At 39.3% G+C, this 14746-nt stretch overlaps 1 protein-coding gene across 7 annotated transcripts in view; it reads left to right on the forward strand.

The window, feature by feature from the left end:
• The window catches only part of KANSL1 (KAT8 regulatory NSL complex subunit 1), a 191422-nt gene that overhangs the window by 157061 nt on the left and 19615 nt on the right, over window positions 1-14746 (forward strand). For all 7 annotated transcript variants that reach the window (XM_082373768.1, XM_082373766.1, XM_082373770.1 and 4 more), the window contains one exon: window positions 12253-12424. In XM_082373768.1, coding sequence (XP_082229894.1) covers window positions 12253-12424 — 172 coding nt within the window. The remainder of the gene's footprint in view (window positions 1-12252; window positions 12425-14746) is intronic.

The following is a 14746-nucleotide window of genomic DNA, read 5'->3' on the forward strand; positions in this document are numbered from 1 at the left end:
TACTGAGCCAACGCGCCTAGAGCCTGTGCTCTGCAACAAGAGGAGCCACCCCAATGAGAAGCCCGCACACCACACTGAAGAGTAGCCCCCGCTCTCCGCAACTAGAGAAAGCTCGCGTGCAGCAATGAAGACCAGCAAGCCATAAATAAATAAATAAATAAAATTTTAAAACTAAATTAAAAAGTAAAACTCCAATCTTTCCTACCCATTATCTATAATTTATTTTTATTATTTTAGTTACCTTGTTTTTAAATCCCTCCCAAATTAGCCATTTTTAGGTTTATACTTATTTACATTTACCAATACTTTTGCCATTCCTGTTCAGTGTTGCTTCTTGCATCCCACTCAATTCTTGCTGAATACATTTAGTAGCCTTCTAACAATGGTATAAGTTGTAAAGTCTTTATAAATTAAAAACATACAGAATTACATTTATGTGTGAAATGTGTATTTGTGAATACACACACAGTTATATATTGCCTTTATTCTTGAATGATGACTTAACTGCATGTAAATTTATATTTAGCACTTTGAAGATAATTTCATTGCCTTCCAATATTTATTGTTGTTGAAAATTCTGATGTCAGTTTAAGTGTCATTTCTTTATAGATTATCTGTATCTTCTCTCTGGTAACTTAAACCTTTACCCCAGACCCTTACTTCTGGTTTTGTTTTTATGTTTCACAATATCAAGGGACATAGTTAGATGTATGAATTAGTTTTTAGCCACTAGGTCTTGGTGTGCACCCTCATTCTGAGAGTTCTTGTTCGTCTTGAATTTTGAAAATTTTCTAGTCATTATTTCTTCCAATTTTTTATTCCCTTTAAATATAGAATGTCGATTGTTGTTGATCTTCTCATTCTCTCTTCCATATTGCTTCCTTTCTTTTTATACTTTGCAATTTCATCTCTCTCTTCCTATGCTTTATTTCATGTAGTCTTCTCTGACTGTTCCTCCTCTTTATCAGTTTTTTCTCCAGCTGTGTTTAGTTTATTGGTAAACCTGTCAATTGGGTTTTTTATTTCAATGTGTACTTTTTTTTTCAGAATTTGTTACTTTTAGAAACATCCTCTTTTTTTTCATCCTGTTCCTGTTTCATTACATATATTCCTGCCATTATCACTATGAAAAATTTTAGTATACTTATTTTAAAGTTGTTTTCTAATTGTTCTATTTCTAGCTTGCCCAGGGCCACTTCTTCCCATTTTTGCATGTACTGACTGCCTCATAACAGTCTGTGTTCTTGTATGATTTACAATATCTTTCATGGTGAGCTCATCTGGGTCCAGGGTGAGGGAGGCATGCTTTCTTTAGGAGTCTTGTGATCCCTGGACTGTGAAAGTGTCCTTAAAGCACAGTTTTCCATTAGCTTCTGAAGAGACTTCAGGAATCTAGGTGAATTTGGAATGGCAAATCCTTAGCTTAAGGTCCCTGCATATAAACAGGTAGTATGAATTTGGACCTCTTACATGAACATAGATCAGGAGTGGGCTTTCACTTTCTCCCCGTTGGCTTTTTCCACAAAAGTCCTGGAGTAGGTGTTAAACTTCCTTGCCACTTTGCTGGCTGGTTGACCAAGACCAGCCTTGGCTTTGCATTCTTTTTCTGCTTCTTGCATCTTGCAATTTCTTTTTTTAATTAATTAATGGCTGCGTTGGGTCTTCGTTGCTGCGCGCGGGCTTTCTCTAGTTGCCGTGAGCGGGGGCTACTCTTCCTTGCGGTGCGCAGGCTTCTCATTGCGGTGGCTTCTCTTGTTGCGGAGCACGGGCTCTAGGTGCATGGGCTTCAGTAGTTGTAGCACGCAGGCTCAGTAGTTGTGGCTCACGGGCTCTAGAGCATAGGCTCAGTAGTTGTGGTGCATGGACTTAGTTGCTCCACGGCATTTGTGATCTTCCCGGACCAGGGCTCAAACCCATGTCTCCTGCATTGGCAGGCTGATTCCCAAACGCTGCGCCACCAGGGAAGCCCGCATCTTGCAATTTCTTACTCCTGATTCAGGCCTTTGGCAGAGTGATCATGTCCGTGGACTCCTCAGAATAGTGTTTTGTTTTGTTTTGTTTTTGTTTTTTTTAATTTTTGGCTGCATTGGGTCCTCGTTGTGCGCGAGCTTTCTCTAGTTGCAGCGAGCAGGGGCTACTCTTCATTGCGGTGTGTGGGCTTCTCATTGCGGCAGCTTCTTGTTGCGGAGCATGGGCTCTAGGTGCGCGGGCTTCGGTAGTTGTGGCACACAGGCTCAGTAGTTGTGGCTTGTGGGCTCTAGGGCACAGGCTCAGTAGTTGTGGCTCACGGGCTTAGTTGCTCCGCGGCATGTGGGGTCTTCCTGCACCAGGGATCAAACCTGTGTCCCCTGTGTTGGCAAGTGGATTCTTAACCACCAGGGAAGTCCCAATTTTTTTAATGCATAAAAGACATTGGATTATAGGGGAAACTAAGTATGTTGAAACAGTTGTTAAAATATAAACTTGTGGTATATTAATTGCTTTATTAATGCACTAAATAACAAGATTTAGCAGCAGGTATAGTAACTGTCGTGATTTCAAAGTAGTGATGAGCTCTTAGATAATTTGAAATATCTGCCACCAGTGTAATGTGATGGGTGAATCAATTTGGAGAGCACTTCATGCCATATATGCTCCAATCAGAGATTCATAAAAGACATTAAAGACTTAAAAGCCATTTGTTTAAAAGAAAATCTTTTGTTTCCCCAACTTATTTGACAAGGAAACCTTGGTAAAGTAATACTGATTAAGCATGCTCATGAATTACTATGATTCCAAGAGAAGCATTTCAGAACATCTGCTTCCTGCTCTGTAATCTCTTTGTAGGTAATGTTTGGACACTTGGCAATACTGATATTTAAATTTTAAAATGAAAGCTTTAACCATCAACGTTTTCCATTTCTTAAAATCTCATTCTAAAATTACGAGTAGATGAAGTAGATGTTTTTAAGTATGCCAAAGTAAATATAAAATACAGAAACTTTATTTGCAACATTGATTTACTGATCCCATTTTGTTTTCAAACATAGTCTAAATAAGTTTATAGGAAAATAAACTAATAAAAGGTCAGTCAGGGACTTCCCTGGCAGTCCAGTGATTAAGACTCTGTGCTCCCAGTGCAGGGGGCATGGGTTCAATCCCTGGTCAGGGAACTAAGATCCTGCATGCTGCACGGTGCAGCCAATAAAATAGTAATAATAAAATAAAACAAGTTAAAAAAAAAGATCAGTCAAATGATTGTACATTTTCTTTCATTATCTGATGTACTTGCATTGATTGTTTTAATTGCTGTGCACATACACTTGATTTTTATGTTGCATATACATACTTCTTAATATCAGTGTACTCGGCATTTTAGATGCCACATAAGAAGTGATGCCATGGTTTGCTTAACCATTCCACAGTTCATTTTTTACTATTTTATACCAAGTGAGCCATGAGTGTTTTGGCACAAATTTTAAAATCTCTACCTTTTTCATTATCATCTTAGACAAGTTCCTTGGGGGTCTACTTTCCAAGAAATATTTACCAAAGTAAAAGAATCTACTGTTGTTACCAGTTCTGCATATTGCAGGTTTAGGCTATTTTAAGATTGAATCAGGTAGTACCATCTTCAGTATTGTTGGTGATTTTTGCCACTGGTAATGCTTTTGACTTTAACAGTGATTCCTACAGTTATCAGAGACTTCCCTGTTCAGATTACCCGGACTCCATAAATGATTTTTAAAGTTTGTTTGAATCAAGATCCAGATAAAGTCCATACATTCCAGTAAGTCTTTTAAGTCTCATTTTATAGGCTTCCCCTTTATTTTTTTCCTTGCAATTTAAACAGGTTTATGATGTGCTTGGATGTTGTTTTCTTTGTGTTTTCATTTGGCTTGGGTTTTGCAGTTTCTTAAATCTGTGGATTAGTGTCTTTAATCATTTTTAGCACAAACTGAACCATTATTTCTTCAAACATTGCCCTTGCCGCATTCTTTGTCTTCTCCTTATGGACCTCTGATTACAAGTATGTTGGATTTGATCACTGTGCATGTGCATTCTGTTCTGTATTTCCCTGTTATTTTTTTCCTCTGTTCCTTAATTAATCTATCTACCAGTTCTCTTATCCACACTTCTGGTGTGTCTAATAACGATGCCAAATTCGTTTTGAGTCAATGTTGGATGTTATATATTTAAAAGATTTTCGCACCTCTGATGCTCTCTTTCCCGGGAGCAGATTCACCTTCCCCTGCTAGGCATATAGAACGGGAGCTGAAAACTTGACTGCAGTTAGGCACTGAGCTGAGTTGCAGCTAGGTTATAGTTTTGTTTGTTTGTTTGTTTTAACATCTTTATTGGAGTATAATTGCTTTACAATGGTGTGTTAGTTTCTGCTTTATAACAAAGTGAATCAGCTATACATATACATATATCCCCATATTTCCTCCCTCTTGCATCTCCCTCTCACCCTCCCTATCCCACCCCTCTAGGTGGTCTCAAAGCACTGAGCTGATTTCCCTGTGCTATGCGGCAGCTTCCCACTAGCTATCTATTTTACATTTGGTAGTAATATATAAGTCCATGCCACACTCTCACTTCGTCCCAGCTTCCTCTTCCCCTGGCTTACAGTTTTGATAAGGCTTTGTTTCTCTCTGGTCCATTCTTAGGGCATAGCCTTGTTTCTTACTCCCATTTCCAGATGAGAGCCTGATTCGATGACCAGTGCCCTTCCCCCTCATGTATCCTGAACTCTAATTGTAGTCTCCTCATCAAAGTGAGCCTGCCAAAATTTCTCTACTTCCCAGAGGCTTTCTGCTTAGCTTCTTAGCCTCCTGCCCATCACAGCTTCAGAATTTTCCAGATGCCTTGGGAGCAGGAGTATCTGACACGTGTCATTCTTAGTTTCCTGTCCTTCCTTTTCACTGGGAATTTGGCTCTTCAGCTCTCTAAAGTTGTCTCTTCAGCCCTACAAAATCATCAGAATCTCTGCTCATTTCTCTGTCCCCAGAAGTGACCCTCTACCAAGACACCAAATTCTAAGCATCACTCAAAATCACCCATTGTCCACAGGAAGAAGTAGCTCCACACTTTATGGTTCTATGCTCTCTGAAATCTTGACTCCTTGATATTGTCATTGTTTTAGCATTTCTCTTGTATCTTAAAGTTGAGCTTGCTTTTTTTTTTAAATCTGGCCTTTCTAGTTCTCAGTAAGAGTGTTGGTTTGCTATAAACTATGCATCATACCCCTTTTCCTTGCAATTTATTTGTTGAGAAAACTGGGTTGTTCCATTTATTTATCCAGTGGCTTACATTTTTCTGATTATATCCCTGTGGTGTAACTTTCTCGCCTCTTGGCACATCTAACAATGTTTTTTTGGATGTTGGGCATTTAATTTTACGTGGTTGAAGCATAGGGATTGTGTTATCTTCCTTTAAAGAGGCTTTGTTTTGTTGGCAGGTAAGTTACTTGAGGTTCAGTTTTTCCGTTACTAGGGAGGGTGTAGAGTAGCCTACTTTAACTCCACTAGTAAATCAGGATCTTCTGGGGTCTTTTTTGAATGCTCTTTGCCACTTGGCTGGTCACAATGGAGAAGTCTCCCTGCTTGTGTGAGCTCGGGGAACTGTTCAGTTCATAGCTCCTTCGTTGTTCTTTGCCTGACCTGGTGGAGTTTCACCCTGTGCATGGGCTTCTTAGTATTCAGCCAACACTCAAGGAAATCTCATGAAGATTTCTGGAGCTCTTTTTCTGTATGGCTTCCTCTTCTCAAGAAGTCTGCCTCATAATTACCAGTCACCTGAGCCTCTGTACTTCAGTCTCTGGGAGTGTGTTTCCTCAACTCAGTGAAACCATCACGCTCTGCTTAGAATCCCTCACCTGCTGTGCAGTCTGCAGTGTGCCTGCAGGCAGAAAGCCAAGGTGATCACAGGCCACCTCATTTGTTTCTGTCTTAAGCTGTGTGTTGTCCGGTTTTCTAGTTTACGGCTAAAGGATAAATACGATCATTCTATAAGAGAAAAATGCCCTTTTATACTATTGGTTTACCCTTAAGTACGGTTTGTGCAGAAAGAAGCATGATTCGTGTTATTTCCTTTTATCTACCAATTTTCAAACAATAAGTTGATTTCCTGCCATCTTCCAAGGGCAATCAATAAAGTCTTTGTGGAGGGGGGGTGTGTATGATTATGAAGTCATCGATTTAAACATATTTGAGTTATTCAAGCCATTGAAATTCTTTTCTGTGCTCAAATTGTCAATTTTGATTAGTGGAAGCCTCTTCAAGCTTGCTGTTGAGTTCTTTTGACTGCAGTAGTCTTGAGACCTTTCTTCTCTCTCACCATTAATATTTAATGGGAGCCTGTGCGTTGAATTTTACTAGGAGGGATAACCATAATTTGAGCCGCATGGTTCTCAATGATTTTTTTTTTTTATAATGAATGTGTAGCACATAGGAGTGTTATGTATCAATATTATCCCTGTTACAAAGCATTATCCCAACACAAGTTCTGTGGTCCTAAATTGTTTCTATAATTTTTACTGTAATAAAACTGTAAATATTCTATAGATTTTATTTTTATTTATTATTATTTTTTAATTATTTTTAATTATTTATTTATTTATGGCTGTGTTGGGTCTTCGTTTCTGTGCGAGGGCTTTCTCTAGTTGCGGCAAGTGGGGGCCACTCTTCATCGTGGTGCGCGGGCCTCTCACTATCGCAGTCTCTCTTGTTGCGGAGCACAAGCTCCAGACGCGCAAGCTCAGTAGTTGTGGCTCACGGGCCTAGTTGCTCCGCGGCATATGGGATCTTCCCAGACCGGGGCTCGAACCCGTGTCCCCTGCATTGGCAGGCAGATTCCCAACCACTGCGCCACCAGGGAAGCCCCCTCAATGATTTTTGACCTGCCTGCCCACCCCCAAGAAACATTTGACAATGTAGTCATTTTTGGTTGTCACAGAAGGTGGGGAGGAAGGTGTTACTTGCACCATGAGTAGAGAGGTCAGGGAAGCTGCTACTTATTTACAGTGCACAGGACATCTCCTCCCAACAAAAAATTATCCAGCTCAAAGTGTCAGTAGTGCTGTTGTTGAGAAACCTTGACATATACTAATTTAGCTCGCATTTGTGTAGTGTTTTAATAGTTTGAGAAATCATATTACATTTCCCACAATCCCATGAAATTGGCATTATTGATCCTTTAATAACAGATGAGTAAATTTGAGGAGGTCATACAACTAACAAGAAACTAGAATTTGATATCGATGGTCTTTATGGTTGATGTCTTTTTTTTTCTTCTCCCATTATAAATGAAGACAGTGTGCTTTGTATGACTACAAAAATAACAGAGAGTTGAGACCAGACACTGTTCTAAGTGATAGTTATTCTCAAAACCGCCTTATCAGATAAGCAGCTGTTATTATGGATGAAGCCATTACTTAACTTGTCTAAGGTTATACAGCTAGAAAGCAGCAGAGTTAGGTCTCAAACCCAGACAGCCTGGCCCCATTGCCCACACTTTTAACTACTGTATGTTGCCACACAGTTTTTCTTTTACAGTTTAAACATAATGTTTGTTTTATCTTTAAATCTTGAATACCTTTGGAACTTATTTTGATGGGAAGTAGGAATCCACCTTCTTCCCACCCCCCAGACCTTGATTTCCCTGATTCATTTATTGGAAAAGTCATCTCCCCCTGACCCTTTTTTTTAGTTAATTCATTTAGAAATATTGCCTGTGTTAAAAATTAAATTGTCATGTTATACATATTGGTCTATTTTTTCTTTTTGTTTAATTAATTTTTCTGCTCCTTAACCAGTAGCATATTTTTTTAAATTACTATAACTTTTAAAATGTGGTAGGGCAAATCACTCCCGTCTACCTTTGCTTATCAGAAAATTTCTGGGAACTTTTCCCCTTGGCATTTATTCTTCCAGTTTGTAGTTTGTTTAAATTACATTTGCCTCTTCTCTCTTCTGTACCAAAAACCTACTGAGTTTAAGACTATAGATTAATTTGTAGAATATTAATAATAGCTTTAAGCTTTGTGCTTAAAATTTCTAGTTAAACTTATTCCAGTATTTTTTTTATTGTTGTTATAGTCAAGAATAGACTCTTTTGTCACTTGTATGTTTCTAAATAAAAGTTATTTTTAGGAAGATGACACTTGAGAAAAACACCTGAGGTGAGGGAATGACCATGGAGCTAATAGAAGAGCCAAGTGCAGGGGCCTGTGATCCGGAAGTTTGCCTGTCATTTTGGGGAAGAAACAAGGAAGTCAGAGGAACTGGTAGCGTGAGCTAGGAGAGAAGCAGGAAATGAAGTCAGAGAGGGGATAGAAGTGACAGGTGGTATAGGGCTTTGTGTGTACCAGTGCAAGAACTTTGACTTTTATTCCTCATGAGATGAGGAGCCATTGGAAGGCTTTGAGCAGAGGACTGGCATGGTCTGACTGAGGTTGTAAAACAAGATTACACCAACTACTGTGTCAAATAACTGGAAGGAGGGACAAGCAGGAAGACCAGTTCGGAGGCTATTTAAGAAACGCATATGAGAAAAGATAGTGACTGCAGTTGAGATGGTATGAAGTGGTCAGATCCTGGATACATTTAGAAGGTGGAGACGATAGGATTTCATGATTGGTTTTGGGGTATGATAAAGGAGCTTAGGATGAGTCCAAGGATTTAAGATTGAGCAACTGGAAGTTGGGAAGAGTTAGGAGCTCAGTGTTAACTCACTAACTCTGAATGCCTGTTAAGACATCTAAGTGGAGATGTTGAATGGGCAGTGTGAAATTGTATTAATTGATGTCCTAATATCGAATACTTTTGATATCCAGGAATAAATCCCACTTGCTCATGGTAGGTTGTTTTTATTTTTTTGTGGTTTTTAAAATAAATAAATAAATAAATACATGTGTATAATTTGGCGTCTTATTTCTGTGTGTGTATATTTAAAGTTGCCCAAACTGTCCTTCAAAAAAATTCCCCAAATTTATCTCTTAATAAATTAAGATACTTTTGTATACGTCTAGGTTCTATTAACACTTCACAGTTTTTCATTCAAAAGTAAGATTGGTGTGTAAGTATGTGTGCACATACTTTTTTTTTTTTTTTTTTTAATTTTTATTTATTTATTTATTTATAGCTGTGTTGGGTCTTCGTTTCTGTGCGAGGGCTTTCTCTAGTTGTGGCAAGCGGGGCCACTCTTCATCGCGGTGCGCAGGCCTCTCACTACCGCGGCCTCCCCTGTTGCGGAGCACAGGCTCCAGATGCGCAAGCTCAGTAATTGTGGCTCACGGGCCCAGCCGCTCCGTGGAATGTGGGACCTTCCGAGACCAGGGCTTGAACCCGTGTCCCCTGCATTGGCAGGCAGATTCTCAACCACTGCGCCACCAGGGAAGCCCTGCACATACTTTTTATCAGGTTTTAAGTCAATTCTGTTTTTCTAAGAGGACTATAGAAATCTAATTTCTTTATGCCAGCACCAGCCATTTTAATTGAATAGAAATGATCTGTTCTTCAATGTTTTTAAAGACTTCACTGAGGACACAAGACTAGTCTCACCCCCTACCTTTATTTAAGGCATGTGTATTGTATTCTCTGATTAGATTGAATATAAAAATATGTAACATTTAAACATTATAGAAATGCATAATGTGGAAAATGAAAGCTCTCCTTAATCTCCTCCCTGCCATCATAACCACGTCAGTGGTTTCTTGCACGTTCCTCTATCCTCCTTCTCTCTGCATCTCTCTACATGTTAGTGTTTTATTTGGATAACATTATTATGTCAAGACTATTTATTTTTATTTTAACTTGGCTGTGTGTATGTGTCTACACTATTGTATCCTGTATCCAGTTTATCAATTAACTAGTGCTTTTTTGAGGAGTTCTTATATGTTTGCATTTTTTCCTTTTTCTCTTTATTAGGCCAGTCTTACAGTTTATCTAATTAATTGCTGTGTTCCTATCTAACCCATTCTCTTTTTTTTTAAAGATTTATTGATTGATTGATTGCTATGTTGGGTCTTCGTTTCTGTGCTAGGGCTTTCTCTAGTTGCGGCAAGCGGGGGCCACTCTTCATCGCGGTGCGCGGGCCTCTCACTGTCGTGGCCTCTCTTGTTGCGGAGCACAGGCTCCAGACGCACAGGCTCAGTAGTTGTGGCTCACGGGCCTAGTTGCTCCGCGGCATGTGGGATCTTCCCAGACCAGGGCGCGAACCCGTGTCCCCTGCATTGGCAGGCAGATTCTCAACCACTGCGCCACCAGGGAAGCCATCTAACCCATTCTTGAGGTGGGTTTGGGAAGGGGGGAAAAAAAAACTCCCAAAGAGCAGTTCTTAAATTTGCTGTTTCAAGCACATATTTTTTCTTTTGGTAATTTCAGCTTTTATTTTAATCTTTCTCTTAGTTTGTTCATCTTGCCATATCGTTTTTACTCTACATCCAGTCTATAAAATGGAATGCTGTGCATTGCCCACTTGGAGAGCTAGTTGATGTCATGGGTTAGTTTATGAGGAGAAAATATACCTCCCTTTTAAGATCTCTTATTCTGATTTTTATATGTTTTTCTAATCTTGTCGGTGTTTAAAGTTCTGGTGCCATTTTTGGATTCTAATTTCCTAAATCCTCCCATTCATCTCCTGCGCAGTCTGTGGTTTTTGTCCCTGCCAGCGTAGGCCCCTCTCTCTCTCTGCCTCAAAATGTTATCTCCCCCAGAAAGCCAGCCCTGGTTAAATAGGTTGCAAGAGGTAGTTTTTCCCAAAACAGTACCAGTTAATGTCTACACAGAAGTGTGTGTTTAGTTGGTATAATTTCCTTTCAAAGCCATCTACAATTGCAGCTTATTAGAATTCTTTCACTTTAGCGTAAGTTGCCCAGTCTAACCTTCACAGGGCCTTCTTTGAATGCCACCCATCTATGTCGCTGCAAGGAGGAGGCAGTTGGGGAATGTTGATAAAGACCGCATTGTTCTCATATTTATCTTTCTTCTGTGCGTGTCTGTGAAGGCAAACAGCTTTCAAGAGTTGGGTGTGCTGAAGCTAAATGCACCTCTCGCAGTTGTTACAGAGTTTTGATGCTACCCTTTTGTCTTTATTATGATACTACCCTTGCTTCTAGCATCCCTTGTCATAGTGTCATTCCACAGACAAGTTCCTTCTTCTAGGACTGCATGCTACCCAGATGACTTTTTTGTGGTCATGATTTGGCAAATGCCAGACTTGTTCATCCTAACACAAGAACCTAGGGATCCTGCATTCAGCATGACCTGAAGTTTTCTCCTCAAAGCACAAAATCATAAAAATCCCATTTTTTTTTTTTAACAATTAAATCTTTTGAAGACTTAGATTATTTTTGACTGTGGACTTAGCTGGAGAGGTTATTTCTTATCCTGCCCACATGTATACAAAGGAAGTTTAATGGAAATGATTTCTATCCCATTGGAATTAATCTAACACAAAGACTATGGATATGAACACTCACCATCCCAAATTCATTTTCATTACTTAAGTATGAGCTTTATAACAGTAGATTTTTAGGCTAGGTTAAAGAGTAGCTAATGAGTCCACGGAAATTTGCCATGTTGTTTCAGGCCACCTGGAAGTCTTTTTATAGCAGGAAATGCGAAAAGAACAGGAGAGGTATGGTTGGTTGTTCATTAGTATGGCTCTTTGGTGGATGAAGTTGCTGAAGAGTGCAAAGTCATGTTTCACCCAGAAATCTGGAGCCAGCTCTTCACCTTAGCAGATGGTGGAAAACCATCAAGCTGGTAGAAACATACAGGTTTTGTAAAGTGTTCTTGGTAAGCACCTAAGGGCTTCACGTAACTTGATGTCTTCATTGGAGAAGAAGCAGGTTTACTTAATTACTTTGAAGGTTAGTGTGTTGGAGAAATGGAAATCTTTTAACAAACTGATCAAACTTTTTGTTAGCGGTGTCATATATGTAGAGAGGGCTTTTTTTTTTTTTTTTAGCTTGCAGGTCACTTTTATTTCTGATTTTATTGAGGTATAATGGACATATAACATTATATAGTTTCAGGTGTACAACATAATGATTTTTTGTTTGTTTCCGGCCGCGCTACGCGGCATGCGGGATCTTAGTTCCCCGACCAGGGATCGGACCCGCGCCCCCCTGCATTGGAAGTGCGGCGTCTTAACCACTGGACTGCCAGGGAAGTCCCTAGAGAGGGCCTTTTGAATCTTTGAGATACTGAATGGGGAGCTGGGTTTTTATCAGACATTGAACTGTCAGTTTCGTCTGACTTTTCACAGGTTCACCGGAACAGCACGGTGCGCTCTGGCTGTGACGTGAACCCCTCCTGTGCACTGTGCGGCTCAGGCAGTGCCAGCTCCACGCCTCCAGAAATCCACTATGAAGCCCCTCTGTTGGAACGCCTTTCCCAGTTGGATTCCTGTGTTCACCCGGTTCTAGCATTTCCAGATGGTAAGAAAGTCTACATAATATAAAGTCTAATACATGAGACTTAAAGGGTTCAAAGTGAAAGAAAGTCGGCCAAGATTCTGGTACAACCCCCAGGTACTGTCAAGGTATTGCTGTCAACAAAGGTCTTCTCTTAGAATTTTGCAAACAGATCTCCCAGACCGGAATGTGCCACTAAAACATTGCAGCTTGCTAAGAGAGAAATTCCCCTAACACTTCAAGTGGTGAGGCTAGGACAGTTGCCTCCAGCCACAACGCTTGGAGCCTGGTCTGTTATACAGAGTCTGTCTTAAAAAATGTATTATCTGTGTGTGCCATGATGTAAAACAGCATGGGCAGCGCTGCTAAGTTGGTCTACCTGATAAGCCTCCGTGTCTGCCAGTTTTCCTTTTCCACCTCCCTTTTCATAATTGCTTTTCTCGCACTACATGAAAGTCATTCCTCTTACCCATATTGAGTCTTGCTGTGGGTCTTGCCCCCCAGAGTATAAAAACCTTGGGCAGTAGGGACACCAAAGGAACCATTTCAGAATTCATGGCTCCTGAAGAAGAATCCTGTGGGAATTAAGCAAAAGAAAGTTTTGAATAAAAAATTATGAAGACGGGGTACATTATTTTTTTGTATATAACTTATGGCAAGATTCTCTGCCTTTTCTGTCACCTTAGAATAAATATTTAGAGAATTAATAACTTACACCTGAAACTAACATATTGCACGTCAACTGTACAGTATTTAAGTTTTAAAAAGAGAGAGAATTAACAACTGAAATTAGATTTTACTGTGACTGTAGTCTGATTGAATAAGTAAGTAGGTGTAAAAGATTTTTTTTAGTTAAGGTAAATATTATATATGTACATGCTGAGGTGTTGGTATAAATATCTTTAATGCATGTAGTATTCTAGAAAATACAGCCTTTACAACTGTTTGAGTTTATGATTTTCTTAAAAACTACATTTCGGAATTCCCCGGTGGTCCAGTGGTTAGCACTCCATGCTTTCACTGCTGAGGGCCCGGGTTCAATCCGTGGTCGGGGAACTGAGATCCCACAAGCCTTGTGGTGTGGCCAAAAAAATTTAAAAATTTAAAAAATAAAATAAAAATTACATTTCAAATGGTGGGAGTACATGAGCAAAAATGTTGAAAACTGTTCTATAGACTACAGGAAGCCAGTGTTTTCATAATCTGGATTTGTTTCACTGATTTGCAAATAATCTCATGATCTGGCCCCAACCTACAGAATGTAAGCATTTCCTCTCGAATCACTGTGTTATTTTATCTATATGTTATGGTTTATATGATGGCTGTTTATGACCTTATTTTCCATTAGTTAAATTTTAAGTTCTCTGAGGATAAGGGACCATGTTTTTCTTCCTGCTCTATCCTTCATAGCACCTTACAGGTAGTCCGTACAAGTTTTTGAAAGGAAGATAACTAAAATAGGAGTCTGGGGAATGCGAATTATATGGGATGTAAGATTTACTTATTGACATGAGAAGAAAACCCAAGTTTTTTTTAGCATCAGTAGTATATTATCTTTTTCATAGAAGGGCAGATACTAAATAATTTAGGCTTTATGGATCATACTGGCTAGGTTTAGTCTATGTTGTAACTAGGCAACTCTGCCCTTGTAGCACAAAAGCAGTCGTAGACCATGTATAAGCAAGTGGGTGTGGCTGTTTCAATAAAACTTTATTTACAAAAACAGTCATTACTGATAAACTATCTTGGGAGAATCCCGTCTTCTAATTAATCAAACATTAGATGACTGTAATCCCCTCATTCCTTATCTGTTCTTCAAATGACTGGATTCTTTCTTGGTCACCTAAATCTGTTTAGCTACTCTAAGCCTTACTACCATGACTCCCTTCAACTGTAAGAAAGGCATGGCATAATATTCTTGCTGCCACATGACTTCTAGTAAGAGTGGAAATACTTAGAAATTTGAAACATATGCATAGCAAGCTAGGCAGGGGTTTAGGTCAGGAGTGGTGGAGCAGTAAATAAACTTTAGAACATAATGAGTAGAAAACACTAAAACATTTTCCTCTGTGCTTCAGATTCCAGAGTCATTGACATTTACCTTTTCTTGCCATTTGGATTATAACTTATATAACTTAAGATAATATTTGTATAGCGTTTTATAGTTTACAAGCACTTTTCTTATACTTGTCTCATTTGCTTCTCTCAGTAATCTTGTAAAGTTACTTCAGTTTTACAGATCAAGAAATAGGCTTAGAGAGGTTGTGGTTTATCTCAGGCTACATAGCTAATGTAGAAGGCTCCAGAATTCAAACTGAGGTCATCTGATACCTGTCCTTCTTTTCA

The sequence above is a fragment of the Balaenoptera borealis genome (genome assembly GCF_965194805.1).
Source record: "Balaenoptera borealis genome assembly, chromosome: 20".
Classification (NCBI taxonomy): Eukaryota; Metazoa; Chordata; class Mammalia; order Artiodactyla; family Balaenopteridae; genus Balaenoptera; species Balaenoptera borealis.